Source organism: Schistocerca gregaria, chromosome 3 (genome assembly GCF_023897955.1).
Source record: "Schistocerca gregaria isolate iqSchGreg1 chromosome 3, iqSchGreg1.2, whole genome shotgun sequence".
In the NCBI taxonomy this organism is placed as follows: domain Eukaryota; kingdom Metazoa; phylum Arthropoda; class Insecta; order Orthoptera; family Acrididae; genus Schistocerca; species Schistocerca gregaria.
Window position 1 is genome coordinate 169,500,800 of NC_064922.1, and position 14,696 is coordinate 169,515,495.

The 14,696-nt window shown below is 45.6% G+C and overlaps 2 protein-coding genes across 4 annotated transcripts in view; one reads left to right on the forward strand and one right to left on the reverse strand.

Moving 5' to 3' along the window:
- Positions 1 to 14,036, reverse strand: part of LOC126353872 (NADPH-dependent diflavin oxidoreductase 1) — an 82,510-nt gene extending 68,474 nt beyond the window's left edge. The window contains exon 1 of one of the 3 annotated variants that reach the window (XM_050003055.1): positions 13,740 to 14,036. In XM_050003055.1, coding sequence (XP_049859012.1) covers positions 13,740 to 13,828 — 89 coding nt within the window. In that variant the 5' untranslated portion in view covers positions 13,829 to 14,036. The remainder of the gene's footprint in view (positions 1 to 13,739) is intronic. The other 2 variants (XM_050003056.1, XM_050003057.1) reach the window with 2 other exon arrangements.
- A 93-nt stretch (positions 14,037 to 14,129) lies between these two features.
- Positions 14,130 to 14,696, forward strand: part of LOC126353874 (26S proteasome regulatory subunit 8) — a 44,020-nt gene continuing 43,453 nt past the window's right edge. Inside the window, exon 1 of the mRNA XM_050003061.1 lies at positions 14,130 to 14,219. Within this exon, the coding sequence (XP_049859018.1) occupies positions 14,199 to 14,219 (21 nt within the window). The 5' untranslated portion in view covers positions 14,130 to 14,198. The remainder of the gene's footprint in view (positions 14,220 to 14,696) is intronic.

The following is a 14,696-nucleotide window of genomic DNA, read 5'->3' on the forward strand; positions in this document are numbered from 1 at the left end:
CGGATGCGGGACCACACGAGCGACGGGGAGACACGGGAGCCCAAGGATGAAATGTACCTCTCCCAGCATTCCTGCTTACGCCGTGCAATAAGACGACGGGCCAAGGCACGGAGCTTCTTAAAGGCGATGAGGGTCTCCAGAGACGGGTGCCGCTTATGACGCTGGAGAGCCCGCCTACGGTCGCGAATAGCCTCAGCAATCTCCGGCGACCACCAGGGGACAGACTTCCTCCGAGGGAGTCCAGAAGAGCGAGGGATGACAGTCTCGGCCGCAGAAATAATTGACGAGGTCAAGACACGGACCACCTCGTCAATGTCACCCTGTGGGAGAGAAGCAATGGTGGCAGCGGAAGTAAAAGCCGGCCAGTCAGCCCTGTTGAGAGCCCAGCGGGGCAGGCGACCAGCAGAATGACACTGGGGCAGTGACAAATAGATGGGAAAATGGTCACTACCACACAGGTCAGGATGCACTCTCCAGTGAAGGGATGGGAGAAGTCCGGGGCTGCAAAGAGAGAGATCGATGGCCGAGAACGAGCCATGGGCCACACTGAAATGCGTGGGAGCACCGGTGTTCAATAGGCTAAGGTCGAGCTGAGCCAACACATGCTCCACAGCGCGACCACGGTCATCGGAGACAGTCCCACCCCATAGAGGGTTGTGGGCATTGAAATCGCCCAGAAGCAGCAATGGCGGCGGTAGTTGAGCCAGCAGCGCAGCCAAGACATGTCGGGGGAGTTGCCCATACGGAGGAATGTAAACAGAGCAAACAGTAATAGCCGGCGAGAGCTCAATCCTGACAGCGACTGCCTCTAAAGGCGTCAGAAGGGGTACTGGTGAGCTACAGACAGAGTGGTGAACAAAGAGGCAAACTCCACCTGAAGCTCGTTGACAGTCAGCGCGGTTCTTATAGTATCCCCGATAACCGCGAAGGGCAGGGGTCCGCATTGCTGGAAACCAAGTTTCCTGAAGAGCAATGCACAGAACAGGGGAAACACTCAAAAGCATCCGGAGCTCAGGCAGGTGGCGGAAATAACCGCCACAATTCCACTGGAGAATGGAAGCAGGAAGGGACTGGGAGGGCGTTAAGTCCACTAAGAGGCAGACGGCGCCGCAGAGTCAACGGCCGCCACCGAGCGAGAGTCAGCTGTGTCCATAGGAGACGTCCCCGAGGGTTCCGTGAGGGCGAGATCCGCGGCAGAGGCGAGGATCTCCACCGCATCCCCAGAGCCAGAGCTATTGACAGCAGGCGGTACTGAAACTGCCGGAGCGTCCTTCTTCTTGGACACGTTCCGGTCCTTCTTCTCGCGTCTGTCCTTTGGCTTAGAGGGCTGGGAGAGTTTCTCTGAAGGAGCGTCGGAGGCTGACGACGACGCAGAAGCCCTACGACCAGCAGGTGGATGAACCTTCAGCCACTGGCTGACATCCGGCGGGGTAGCAGAAGAAGCGGAAGAAGGGAGGGCCCCGAGGGACCCCTTCCGCGAGAGAGGAGCCGGCAGAGACGACGCCGGCGGAGACGACGCCGGCAGAGAAGGGGGAGGGGGAGGGATCGAGCCCCCTGGTTTTGGAGCAGATGTCACTCCTGAAGCATGTGCGGGGGGAGTGACAGAAGGGGGTTTGCCCCCAACTGCTAAGGGGGCAACAGAGGAAGGCTTGCCCCCAGACACAAGGGGGGCAGACAGAGATGGACGGCCCCGAGGGCCAACTGAAGGCGGCACAGAGGAGGCGACAACTGCCGCCCGCGAGGGCGACGATAACGTAGCTGCAGCATAAGAAGTTTGAAGAGGGACAGGATGCAACCTTTCAAATTTCAGTTTTGCCTCGCGATAAGTAAGCCGGTCCAGGGTCTTAAATTCCATAATCTTCCGCTCCTTATGAAGAACGGGGCAGTCCGGCGAGCATGGAGAGTGGTGTTCCCCACAGTTGACACAGACAGGCGGAGGCGCACATGGAGAATCGGGATGGGAGGGGCGTCCGCAATCTCGACATGTGGCACTGGATGGGCAACGGGAGGACATATGCCCAAACTTCCAGCACTGGAAGCACCGCATCGGGGGAGGGACGTATGGCTTGACGTCACAACGGTAAACCATTACCTTGACCTTCTCAGGCAATACAGCACCCTCGAAGGCCAAGATAAAGGCACCGGTGGCCACCCTGTTGGTCTTGGGTCCTCTGTGCACACGACGGACAAAATGCACACCACGTCGTTCCAAGTCAGCTTTCAGCTCGTCATCGGACTGTAACAAGAGGTCGCGATGGTAAATAATCCCCTGGACCATATTTAAGCTACTGTGGGGAGTGACGGTAACAGGGACATCTCCCAGCTTATCACACAAGAGCAACGCCCGTGACTGGGCTGGGGAGGCCGTCTTGAGGAGGATGGACCCATTCCTCATTTTAGACAAACCCGCCACTTCCCCAAACTTATCCTCCAGGTGTTCCACAAAAAACATAGGCTTTGTCGAAAGAAAGGAGTCACCATCACTTCTGCTGCAGACAAGGTATTGTGGTACATAAGGCTCCTGCTTGGCAAAAGATCTGCGTCCCTCCCATGGCGCAGCCAACGAGGGGAACGACTGAGGATCATATTGTGCAGCATCGAATTCAATTTTACCTCGCTTAGAGACGCTGGTGGCAGTGCGGCCACCAGCTTGCTGAGATTTATTGCGCTTCATTGCGCCACATCCGCCCAGATGCCACCTACTCCGAACGAGGGCTCTCCCCAAGGGCGCCACCCAGCCAAAGCAACGGGTACCTGGCCGATATCCCATTGCCCGGAGTCCCCGTGCCCCAGACAAGATGGGCACATACTCCTTGGCATGCATGGGGAGGAAACAGCTCTGGCATCTGTAGTGCGATCCCTGCGTGGTCAGGGGGCTACCACCAAGAGGGTACATGACGACCCCACCACAACGGACTGGCTACCGTGCTGGATTTTAGGTGTTGAAAGGGTCCACAATTGCCGTGGGCGCTAAGAAGGGGATTGCGCACAAGACGAGGAGGCAACCCAGAAGACATGGGGTGTAAATCCCTCCACACGACAATAGATAGCATGCAATATGGAGGTGCACGATGGACCAATAGAAAAACACCACGTAAGGCGTCCTTCCCCAAATGGCACGCACTAACAACGGAAATTTTGAAAATGGCAGGTCAAACCCAAGTGGGGACCATCACATAAGGCCGAAACTTTGAAGACTCCTTTTAGTCGCCTCTTACGACAGGCAGGAATACCGCGGGCCTATTCGTACCCCCGAACCCGCAGGGGGGGGCCAGGAAGCTGTCCACGGGGCTTATTGAACAGCATTAGTTGGTCTTCTGGGAACAGCACCTTAATGCCACTGAGGCAACAAATCCTGCTAAAATCAAATTCCTATAATCTAATTAAGACAGGATTAGATTCATGAAGGTGGAGCAGCTCTTGCCCCAAGATGGTGTGACTGAGACACCGAAGCCCATTAAATTTCAACTTGCATTTCTTTATAAGTTGGTGAATATGTTGTAGCTACATTAACTGAGCATCAAATGAAAGTTCCAAATAGTGATATGACACCAACCTATTGATCAGCTTATAACGAGGTTAAAATTCTGTATATGGATTAATAGTTATAAATCAGTAGAGCTGTTAACACACATTTCAACAGTGTTAAACAGAAAGCTGCAGGTGAAGGACCAGGTCCGTATTTTCCTTGTGGTGCACTGCAGCTGGTGTTCAGCAACATTCGCAGTTCAAGAACTAGTAAATACAAAAGTTGTCAGTATATAGGGACAATAAGACCATATGCCCCATAGCTTCTGCAAACCCGTTGATCACAATCAGAAGGAGAGCCACACAAAGCACGGATCCCTGTGAAACCATTATCCTGTGCACTGACTCGACAATGAAACAATTGGAGAGATCTAAAATTCTGCATGAAAATAAGGAAGTGTCTTTGGTACTATACCCGCTCAGTATTCCTATCTTTCCAGAAAGTGACACACAATGCCACACTGTTAATAAAGGTCCGAGCATACTGAACAGGATCTAAGATATGTGAGTGGCTCAGTGATTTTTAAGTAACAGAATGCAGTAGGTTGTTCTAGATGGTGAGTGTTCATCGGAGGCTTACCAGGAAAGTGTAACAGGGCTATTCTTATTCTCTATACATGTAAACAATCTGACATAAAGGGTGAACATCAATCTGCATCTGTTTGCTGATGATTTGTAGTGTATGAGTGAGTGTCATCCTTTGTAGGAAGGGTCTACTAGACAACATGGATATAATTACTATTTAGTTTGATGAACGATAACTTGTTCTAAATGTGCAAAAATGTAAGTTAATGAAGATTAGTAGGAAAAAACAATTTATAGTGATTGAATACAGTATTTGTGATTGCTGCTCGACATAGTCTCACCTATTAAACATTAAGATGTAAAACAAGCAGGTAAGGTCAGTTGTTTGGAAGACAAATTGCTGTCTTTGATATACAGGGTGAAGTCTAGGAATGTGTAGTTTATCTGTAAAGCAGGTCACCTACAGAGCAATTGTGGTGACCCATTCTTGAATACTCCTCATGTGTTTTGAATCCCTGCCAGGTCAGATTGAAGGAAGACACTGAAGCAATTCTGAGGCACAGTGCCAGATTTTTTACTCATAGTTTCGATCAATGGGCAAGTATTATAAAAATGGTCTGTGAACTAAAATGGGAATCCTTCAAAGGAAGACGAGGTTCTTTTTGCAAAACACTATTGAAAAATTTAAGAGAACCAGCATTTGCAACAGACTGCAGAACAATTCTGTCACCAACATACATGTAGTAGAAGAACCAACAACATAAGAAAAAATAGTTTTCATACAGAAGCATTTAGACACACCATTTTACTCACTACAGTTGCAAGTCGAGAAGGAAAGGGAAACTTAAAAATAATCACATAATTGCGAGATAAAGCATGCTCGGTACTGCATAATGATTAATGGTCACAAGAGGTTAAGAAAACTACATCTTTCTTCTAAACACTTAAGTACTACACAGAAAACATGAAATGGTCTGAAAATTTAAAAGTTGTCAGAGAAAGTCATCTGTCAATATGATGACAATAGATAAAAGAGTGGTGCTGTATGAATAGTCTTCTTAGTGCTGATCTGTCCAGAAAAAACATCTTCTGCAAGCTTTCCAAGTGTGAGACACAGAACAAAGCCACTAATTCGTCACGGCTTATTTGGCAGCACAACACCAATGTTACCAACATGAGGCAACGAATTTACTGTCTCTCGTGGGACAAATAGACAGCAAAAGATCGGAGGAAAAGACACACTGTTATGACATGAGTGTACCAGCCTAGACATGTGGCAGATCGAAACTCGGATAATACCCATGTGGGCACCACCACTTGCCATTCAAAATGCCATGCAGCATTAAGCACAGATTTACATACGAAGATGCGTAGTATGTTTAGAGTCGGTGCAGCATGCTTGAGCTTCAATACTTTACAATAGATGTCTAGGTATGACGTGTATTATCGCATGGTGTGTCTGTCAGTGCATGTCCAGGGGCGCAGTCCATGTTGATGCCACAAGCAGAGGACCAGAGAACTTGAGCTGTTCTATTCATCCCTGTAGTTTGTGACCGTAGTAGGTGCATAACCGGTCGCATGGCAAAATCAACAGCTGGGGGCGGAAGTAGGTGGCTGAAGAAAGAAACTCACTGTATTAGGAGACAGCTGTAGTGAGCTAGGAACATATGAAAGTATTAACACTGATGTATGGAGAAACACTATCACACAAATCCCCCCTCGTCACGAGAGCAGAGAACTGAGGAGGATGAGGAGGAGTGATGTGGCAATGACGATGGCTGGTACCAGCGGAGGGGTGTGTTTACCAGTGATGAGGCCAAGAGTGGTGGTGAATGATACTGAGGGTGCTGGTCATATGATGGAGGTGAGTGCTGGAATTTAGGACACCGGACAGGGCAGTTGGCTGCTAGTAGCAACGATTTCCTGTGTGACAGCAAGCACCGGAACGTATCAGCAGAGAGTGTGAGGGATGAGTAAGCTAGCAGCGCATGGGGTGGAGGGTACCGGGTCAGTTTGGCCTGAGTTCAGAACTGCTTGCGCAGTGGTGAGCAGGTGCTGGACATGGTTGCCAGTGTGGGGCGGTGAGGGGGCTGCAGCATTGCTGTGTGGTTGTGAGAAGAGACTGATAGCCATGATGCCTGCATCTGACAGACAAAAATCCACATGTAAGATACTGCGATGTGAATCAGTGGGCCATGAAATAATCTGCTGTGGGAGTGGCAGAATCGTCAGAGGTTGCGTTGGAGTTTAACAACTGTTGGCAGCTGTGGAGGGGAACTTGCTATGATGGGCATAGGCTGCAGGAGAGGTAGAGATGCAGGAGCATGACCATCCTGGATGTGCCTTTGCTGTTGATGACTGGTGGGCCAGGGGTAGCACCAGCTTAGCTCGGTGGGTAGATGGTGACGTCCTTGGCAGTAGTGTGATAAGCTAGCATCTCGGGAAGGTTCTATGATGTGGGTACTTGGAGCGAAGTTGGCGGTGGTGCTGCGCAGAGCGTCATTCCCCAAATGCCAGCAGAAAGAGCTTAACATGCTGAGGAAGTGATGGAGGTCTTTGAAGGTCTCAAGTAGTGGAAATTTCAGGAGGGGATGTTCTTTATTGGGCAGGGCATGTGAACTTGTAGCAGTGGAGGTATGGCCCAGGAACACCATCTTGCTAACACCAAAGACAGGCTTTTCTGTGTTGACAATGAAGCTGACATCCTGGGAGTGTTCAAAAAATACTATGGAGTTGTTTGCAGCGTTCCTCACACATCAAGGAGATAATGAGTATGTCATCTGTGAAGGTGCCATACAAAGGCAAGCCACACAAAATGGCACCCAAGGAATGCTGCCATGTTTGACCAGCTTTATGGTGACTGTAGGTCATAAAGGCAACTTCATAGAAGTCAAATGGCGTGATCATGGCCACATTCTAGACACTTTTGAGTGCAACTGGAATCTCAATGAAACCCCTCATACAGTAAATCATGCTGAAGGTTGTAGACCAAGCCAGCATGTTGTAACTGCATAGGAATGTCACTGGGTTACAGTTGGGGATGGTACGCGCGGTGAGCTTCCAGTAAACACCACATTGGCATCAGGAGCCATGCTGCTCTTGACAAGCTGACTGTTGGATGCTCATAAGTTCTAAGCTGACTGTTGGATGCTCATAAGTTCTATGCAGGGCACATTATATTGGTATCAAACAGCTTGTTAAACTTGACATTTGTGATCTTCACCTCATCCGATGATAGGGGCCGTGGCTGGCAGAAGATGGGTGGCTGGGGGGCATGGTATCTAAGAAATCGACAGCTGAATTACATACCGCATGTAGCGTGCTTGACGGGTATTTAAGAGTGGGATATTGTAACAGGAGGTCAGTGCATGGGATGGATTATGCTAACTGTTTTGCATCAGGGGGAAAAAAAAGAGTGGTGCACTTCAATGATCTTTTGGCATTATTATCAATGAAGTGTCAGCCAACAACAAGAAGCATGTGGTAGTGCCCAATGAAGTCCACACTGATAACGGAGTCACTGACATCAGTGATGGTGAAGGACCTGGGGAGGTCCTATTGCAGGCTGAGGGTGATGAAGTTATTATGATGCATGCCATGGGTGCATATGGTGGAATTATTTACTGCCATCATTGGGAGGATGGCTGAGGCAGTGCAAGAGTCCCATATGAGCTGCAGTAGAAAGATAGACAACTCTAAGATGGCACCGGTCAGGAATGCAAGGTAGAGAGAACATCACGAATGAACATGTGCAGGCTGACAGAGCAGCAGCTGTTTGAGTTTGGGTGCCAAGAGCAAGGGTCCCTGCATTAGCAGTGTCCGGGCCAACCCACGTTGGTGGCCAAAGATTTCATACTCCCCGCTGCTAGACACTGAACTGTATGCCTGTGGAGAAAGGAGCAGCTGTGACATCATTAGCAGCATGTTGAGTGATAATGGGGACCACTTGGTGGGGTGACTGGCAGCATGACAGCCACCTGGTTGCATTGGGTGGGAGTGTGGTTGGTGGACAGCAGCAGAGATCGCAAGAAAGGAGGCCAGCATCTCATGCACTCTTTTGTTGAGGTTGGTGGGGTGAGGGAGAGATCAGTCATGTGACACTGCAGCTGTCTGTATTGGTGTCAGAAGGTGAACTACCCATATGTCCTACAGGAAGTCTTTCGAGTCCACATGTGGCTCCGTCAGGCTTCAGATGTGTCAGAAGAATTGTGAGAATTGCTGGTCCCTGCACTGCTTGAGAGTATGGAGGACCCTGATGTGCTGCATCTTGGAGGAAGTAAGTTCCATCGTGAGGTGGCATTGGCGTCTCATAGTGGCTGGTGATGAGATGATGTCACAGAGCTCCATCTTGAACATTGGCAGGAGATGGTTGATCATGGTCATGAAATTGGTCACTTTGTAAGCTATGCTGCAGACAGCAAAGATAACACCCGCTGCAGAAAGCCACAGCTGCAGGTCCTAGGGACTGAAGGGCAGCAGGTGAGCCACAGCATGGCCAGACCTATTGGTGAAATGTGAGGTGGGCTCGGACATCGAGGCCAGGGGGACAACGGCAGCACTTATTCAATAGCTGGTGTGGGTGTTGCTGTGGAGTCCAGCACTGGGGCTGAGCTGCTGGTTGTTCATCACTTCAAGTCACTATGACTATGTTAAGAAAATGACACGTTTATTCCAAAAACTGAAGTACTGCAGAGGAAATGAGAAACGGCCTCAAAATTTAACTGATCTCAGAGACAGTTACTTGCCAATATGATGGAACTAGGTAACAGGGTGATGCGGTATGAATGCTTTGCCACATTGCACATGCGTGGTAGTGAAATCCGATGCTGACACTACGAGCAGAAGACCAAGACCGAGGGCAAGGATAGGTCAGCGGAAGCCTCACTACAAAAGGAGTTATTCTATTAATCCCAATAGGCAACAACCGTAGTAGGCAAGTATCTGGTTGCATGTCAGAATCGGCTGCTTGGGGTCAGATATATAGGCGCGAGATGGCTGTAGCGACCTAGAAATGCCCCGAACTGCTAACACCGATGTGCAGCCAAGGGCCGCCACAATAGTAAGGTTGTAGTAATAATGTGTAAATCAAAGAAGATAGCAATGTGGCACTGGCAGAGGATGCACAAATTGATTAGCTCACACAAGTGACTCTTAAGTTAGGATTGCATAGTTGGTGGAATGTGCAAATTGACAACCTTCTATGAAAAGTCCACACTTTTGTAAGAATTTGAGAGAACGAAGATCAGATGCAGATGCAAGTAACAAATATGAGTTAGTCAAAATGATAAACTATGCAGAAATCAAAGTTAGTACTCATAATCACTATTTTGTAATTACACAAAGTTGTCATCAAGGAGAATGTCCTACAGACCAAATCAGGGTCCACTCCCGGCCATAAATGACTGGGCAGCTGAGGTGAGGAATCTGAAAGAGCAAAGTTAAAAGACAGAGCACAGAAGAAGGAAGTACAACATGAACTTACTCGGCTTAACTCTTTGCACTTTTACTAATTACTCTATAAGTATCATATAGCTCAGAAGGGTTAAGTGCTTGTCTTTTCTGTGAATATTCAAGGTTTGTCAATATAACATTTGGCAAAATTCATGATGCACCTACCATTCACAGCAGCAAGTAATTTACACCATAAGTCATTAGCAAATGGACTAACTAATTCCTATGAATTGAATCATATTAATCTGTAGAAGGAGCACTAGTTAAGGTATCAGTCAGTCTAGCAACTATACCTTTATAAATCAACTCATATGTTCTTTTTGCTACTTGATCTGAGAGTCCCGGTATCTCATGCCTCACTCTTCAAATTATATCTGGCTGGCAGGAGCTACAATGTGAACTCCAATGAGGAGGTATCTAACAAAAGACACACCCTCACAGGAGTAGAGTAAAGATCTGTCCTTGGGCCAATATTTTATATAATCTTATGGCTGATGTTCCAATGAGGGGCTGTGTCCATCTAGCACTCTATGCTGATGACATGACCTCATTCATAAGAAGTATCAATGCTCAGGCTGTTCAATGTAGACTCCAAACTGCTCTTGATGACCTAGAATACTGGTGAAATAAGTGGAGACTTCAGTTCACTGTAAGAGTCTAACCATAGTTTTTGTCACAATAAAATTCCAGTTAACCTGCCACAGCTAAGAATCAATGATGGATATATCATGGGGTCAGTGACAGCAAAATACCTCAGTGTCACATTGAACCGTGGACTGGAATGATGCCAGCACATCAAGAATATTTGCGGACTTTATTTCCACTACTTCATCCAGGCTTCACACAGTCACTAAAAATAGGATGTGTTCTATGTATGAAACTATTCAGATCATTGCTTGACTAGGCTTCAGTAGTTTGGGGAAATGTGGGTGACTCCCATGCCAAGAAGATGCCCCTCAAAATACCTAGCACAAGTTACCAGAGTCCCAACACTTCACTAGAGATATTATCAGACTGCACGCCAATTCTACAGAAAAGTGACACTTTCAGAGAACTGACTCATCAGGGTGTTAGGTGGAAAAATCCACCACAACCACATGCCCAGATGTAATTTGCAGAAGATTAACGTTAGAATTATCCTCAATTATTTCAGGTAGTGAAGGGAGACGAAAATATAATAGTCATGGGTGACTGGAATTCGAGAGTAGGAAAAGGAAGAGAAGGAAACGTAGTAGGTGAATATGGATTGGGGCTAACAAATGCAACAGGAAGCTGCCTGGTAGAATTTTACACAGAGCATAACTTAATCATAGCTAACACTCTGTTCAAGGACCATGAAAGAAGGTTGTATACATGGAAGAATGCTGGAGATACTGGAAGGTTTCAGATAGATTATATAATGGTAAGAGACAGAGATTTAGGAACCAGATTTTAAATTGTAAGACAATTCCAGGGGCAGATATGGACTCTGACCACAATCTATTGGTTATGAACTGTAGAACTGAAGAAACTGCAAAAAGGTGGGAATTTAAGTGGAAGGGACATGGATAAACTGACTAAACCAGAGGTTGTACAGAGTTTCAGGGAGAGCATAAGGGAACAATTGACAGGAATGAGGGAAAGAAATACAGTAGAAGAAGAATGGGTAGCTCTGAGGAATGAAATAGTGAAGGCAGCAGAGGATCAAGTAGGTAAAAAGACGAGGGGTAGTAGAAATCCTTGGGTAACAGAAGAGATACTGAATTTAATTGATGAAAGGAGAAAATACAAAAATGCAGTAAGTGAAGCAGGCAAAAAGGAATACAAACGTCTCAAAATGAGATCGACAGGAAGTGCAAAATGGCTAAGCAGAGATGGCTAGAGGACAAATGTAAGGATGTACAGGCTTATCTCATGAGGGGTAAGATAGATACTGCCTACAGGAAAACTAAAGAGACCTTTGGAGAAAGGAGAACCACTTGCATGAATATCAAGAGCTCAGATAGAAACCCAGTTCTAAGCAAAGAAGGGAAAGCAGAAAGGTGGAAAGAGTATATAGAGGGTCTATACATGGGCGATGTTCTTGAGGACAATATTATGGAAATGTAAGAGGAGGTAGACCTAAGTCGAAACAAGGCCCCGGGAGCAGACAGCATTCCATTAGAACTACTGACAGCCTTGGGAGAGCCAGTCCTGACAAAACTCTACCATTTGGTGAGCAAGATGTATGAGACAGTTGAAATTCCCAAGACTTCAAGAAGAATGTAATAATTCCAATCCCAAATAAAGAAGGTGTTGGCAGATGTGAAAATTACCGAACTATCAGTTTAATAAGTCACAGCTGCAAAATACTAACACGAATTATTTACATACGAATGGAAAAACTGGTAGAAGCAGACCTCGAGGAAGATCAGTTTGGATTCCGTAGAAATGTTGGAACATGTGAGGCAATACTGACCCTACGACTTATCTTAGAAGAAAGATTAAGGAAAGGCAAACCTACATTTCTAGCATTTGTAGACTTAGAGAAAGCTTTTGACAATGTGGACTGGAATATTCTCTTTTAAATTCTAAAGGTGGCAGGGGTAAAATACAAAATACAGGGAGCGAAAGGCTATTTACAATTTGTGCAGAAACCAGATGCCAGTTATAAGAGTTAAGGGACATGAAAGAGAAGCAGCGTCTCAGAAGGGAGTGAGACACGGTTGTAGCCTCTCCCCGATGCTATTCAATCTGTATATTGAGTAAGCAGTAAAGGAAACAAAAGAAAAGTTTGGAGTAGGTATTAAAATCCATGGAGAAGAAATAAAAACTTTGAGGTTTGCCGATGACATTGTAATTCTGTCAGAGACATCAAAGGACTTGGAAGAGCAGTTGAACGGAATGGACAGTGTCTTGAAAGGAGGGTATAAGATGAACATCAACAAAAGCAAAATAAGGATAATGGAATGTAGCTAGTCGAATTAAGTCGGGTGATGCTGAGGGAATTAGATTAAGAAATGAGACACTTAAAGCAGTAAAGTAGTTTTGCTATTTGGGGAGGAAAATAATTGATGATGGCCAAAGTAGAGAGGATATAAAATGTAGACTGGCAATGGCAAGGAAAGCATTTCTGAAGAAGAGAAATTTGTTAACATCGGGTATAGACTTAAGTGTCAGGAAGTCGTTTCTGAAAGTACATGTATGGAGAGTAGCCATGTATGGAAGTGAAACATGGACGATAAATAGTTTGGACAAGAAGAGAATAGAAGCTTTCGAAATGTGGTGCTACAGAAGAATGCTGAAGATTAGATGGGTAGATCACATAACTATTGAGGAGGTATTTAATACAATTGGGGAGAAGAGGAGCTTGTGGCACAACTTGACCAGAAGAAGGCATCGGTTGGTAGGACATGTTCTGAGGCATCAAGGGATCACCAATTTAGTACTGGAGGGTAGCGTGTAGGGTAAAAATAGTAGAGGGAGACCAAGAGATGAATACACTAAGCAGATTCACAAGTATGTAGGCTGCAGTAGGTATTGGGAGGTGAAGAAGCTTGCACAGGATAGAGTAGCATGGAGAGCTGCATCAAACCAGTCTCAGGACTGAAGACCACCACAACAACAACATCCTAAATACAGAATATAAAGCAATAAAATTCTCATAACGCTCACTACAAACTAATGATATACGGACGACAAATTCAAAAATGTGATGCTGAACTCTGATGCTCCACCAGACGAGATCCTGTGAGGCAAAGGATACTGTAACACAGCCTTCATTTTACATACACATTTACTGCCTTTGCCAACTTGCAACTAACAGTCACATGTCAATGTAACATAAATCATGGGCTACGCTATAGGTAAGTTCGTCGCAATATACGGCCAGAGGGGGGGATGTTTCAATCACAAACTAGCCTACTTATGAGGACTTAAGAAATGATAATAATTAAACAAATGAACATACATAAACTGAATGGCCAATGGAAAGCTGGTATATTAGGGAAGCGAGAAATTTTAGAAAACGAAGGGTAAGCTAAGGATGTAGCAGACCACTGAGAACTAGACTCTGCTGGTAGATTACCTATGACAATGTGGGCCTGATGCTTTGATCTGCCTCTACCATAAGTAAATCGTTTAATCGCATTTACGTCCCTATGTAATGGACGATATAGGGGGCTGTCACTAAAAATTGCGGCCAATTTAATCAACTAATTCATTATCATACTGCAGGCACAAGTATCGCAACATATGGGCAGTTTTTTTCGTATTACCTCCGTGCTTCCCTCCATATCCTTTCTGCAACCTCTTGAGCTGATCCTGTCTGGCTTCCATACAATATAGTGAGTTTCCTCTTGCTCATTATTTCACTATTCCACTATTTACATGCGACGCACGAGCAACTAGTATATCCAGTAGCCTAAATTTGTCCTTGTTAATAATCACAGTTTTTTAGAAGGCATACAGAACTACTTCTAGTTTCTTTTTATGTAATGTGCTATTGTACCATGATGTTAATTTTAATTACACTTTTCCCATCTTCGCCCAACTATATCCGTCCTAACGAGTAACAACACATAAACATATAGTTGCATCTTTGATTTGCAACCAGAGATTTCTATACGACGAAATAACTGTTTGCAGCTGACAGGAACTTCTTTATACTGTAAAGTGTTGGTGTCTGTGCGTTGTGGGTAGTATTTATTGTGGAAACGTGAGACAGCAACATAAAAATGACGCATACGAACTTTGAGGTTTGTATTCAAGATTTTAGTGCACATGATTAACTAGAGTTATCGTCAGATATGCATTTTGTTAATAATCCAGTATCGGAAGAGGCATAGTGCTGAGTAATCGTCAACACAGTGTGCAACATTGAAAGGTTCAAGTTAGATTATTGCAAATGTTATTGACATTCTTTATTTATATGGTGAAAAACCTCAAATAAGTACTCAGCGATAATTCATGTAATTTCAGTATATGATAAGTACAGTGGATTTGTTTATTCGGAGTACCGAACCATAGATGTTTCCTCGTAATCCGTGAAGCATTAGCTCTCATATAATATAGTTTCGATAGAAAAGATTATGCTATAGATAACTATTCACTCCGAGGAACGTTATTAAACTACCCTGTAAATTGTACCTCGGCTACAGTCACGAAAATTGGAGAAATTTTATTTTCCTGTAAGCTAGTATTTGACTTTTACCGAACGATTGGCATATTGCATT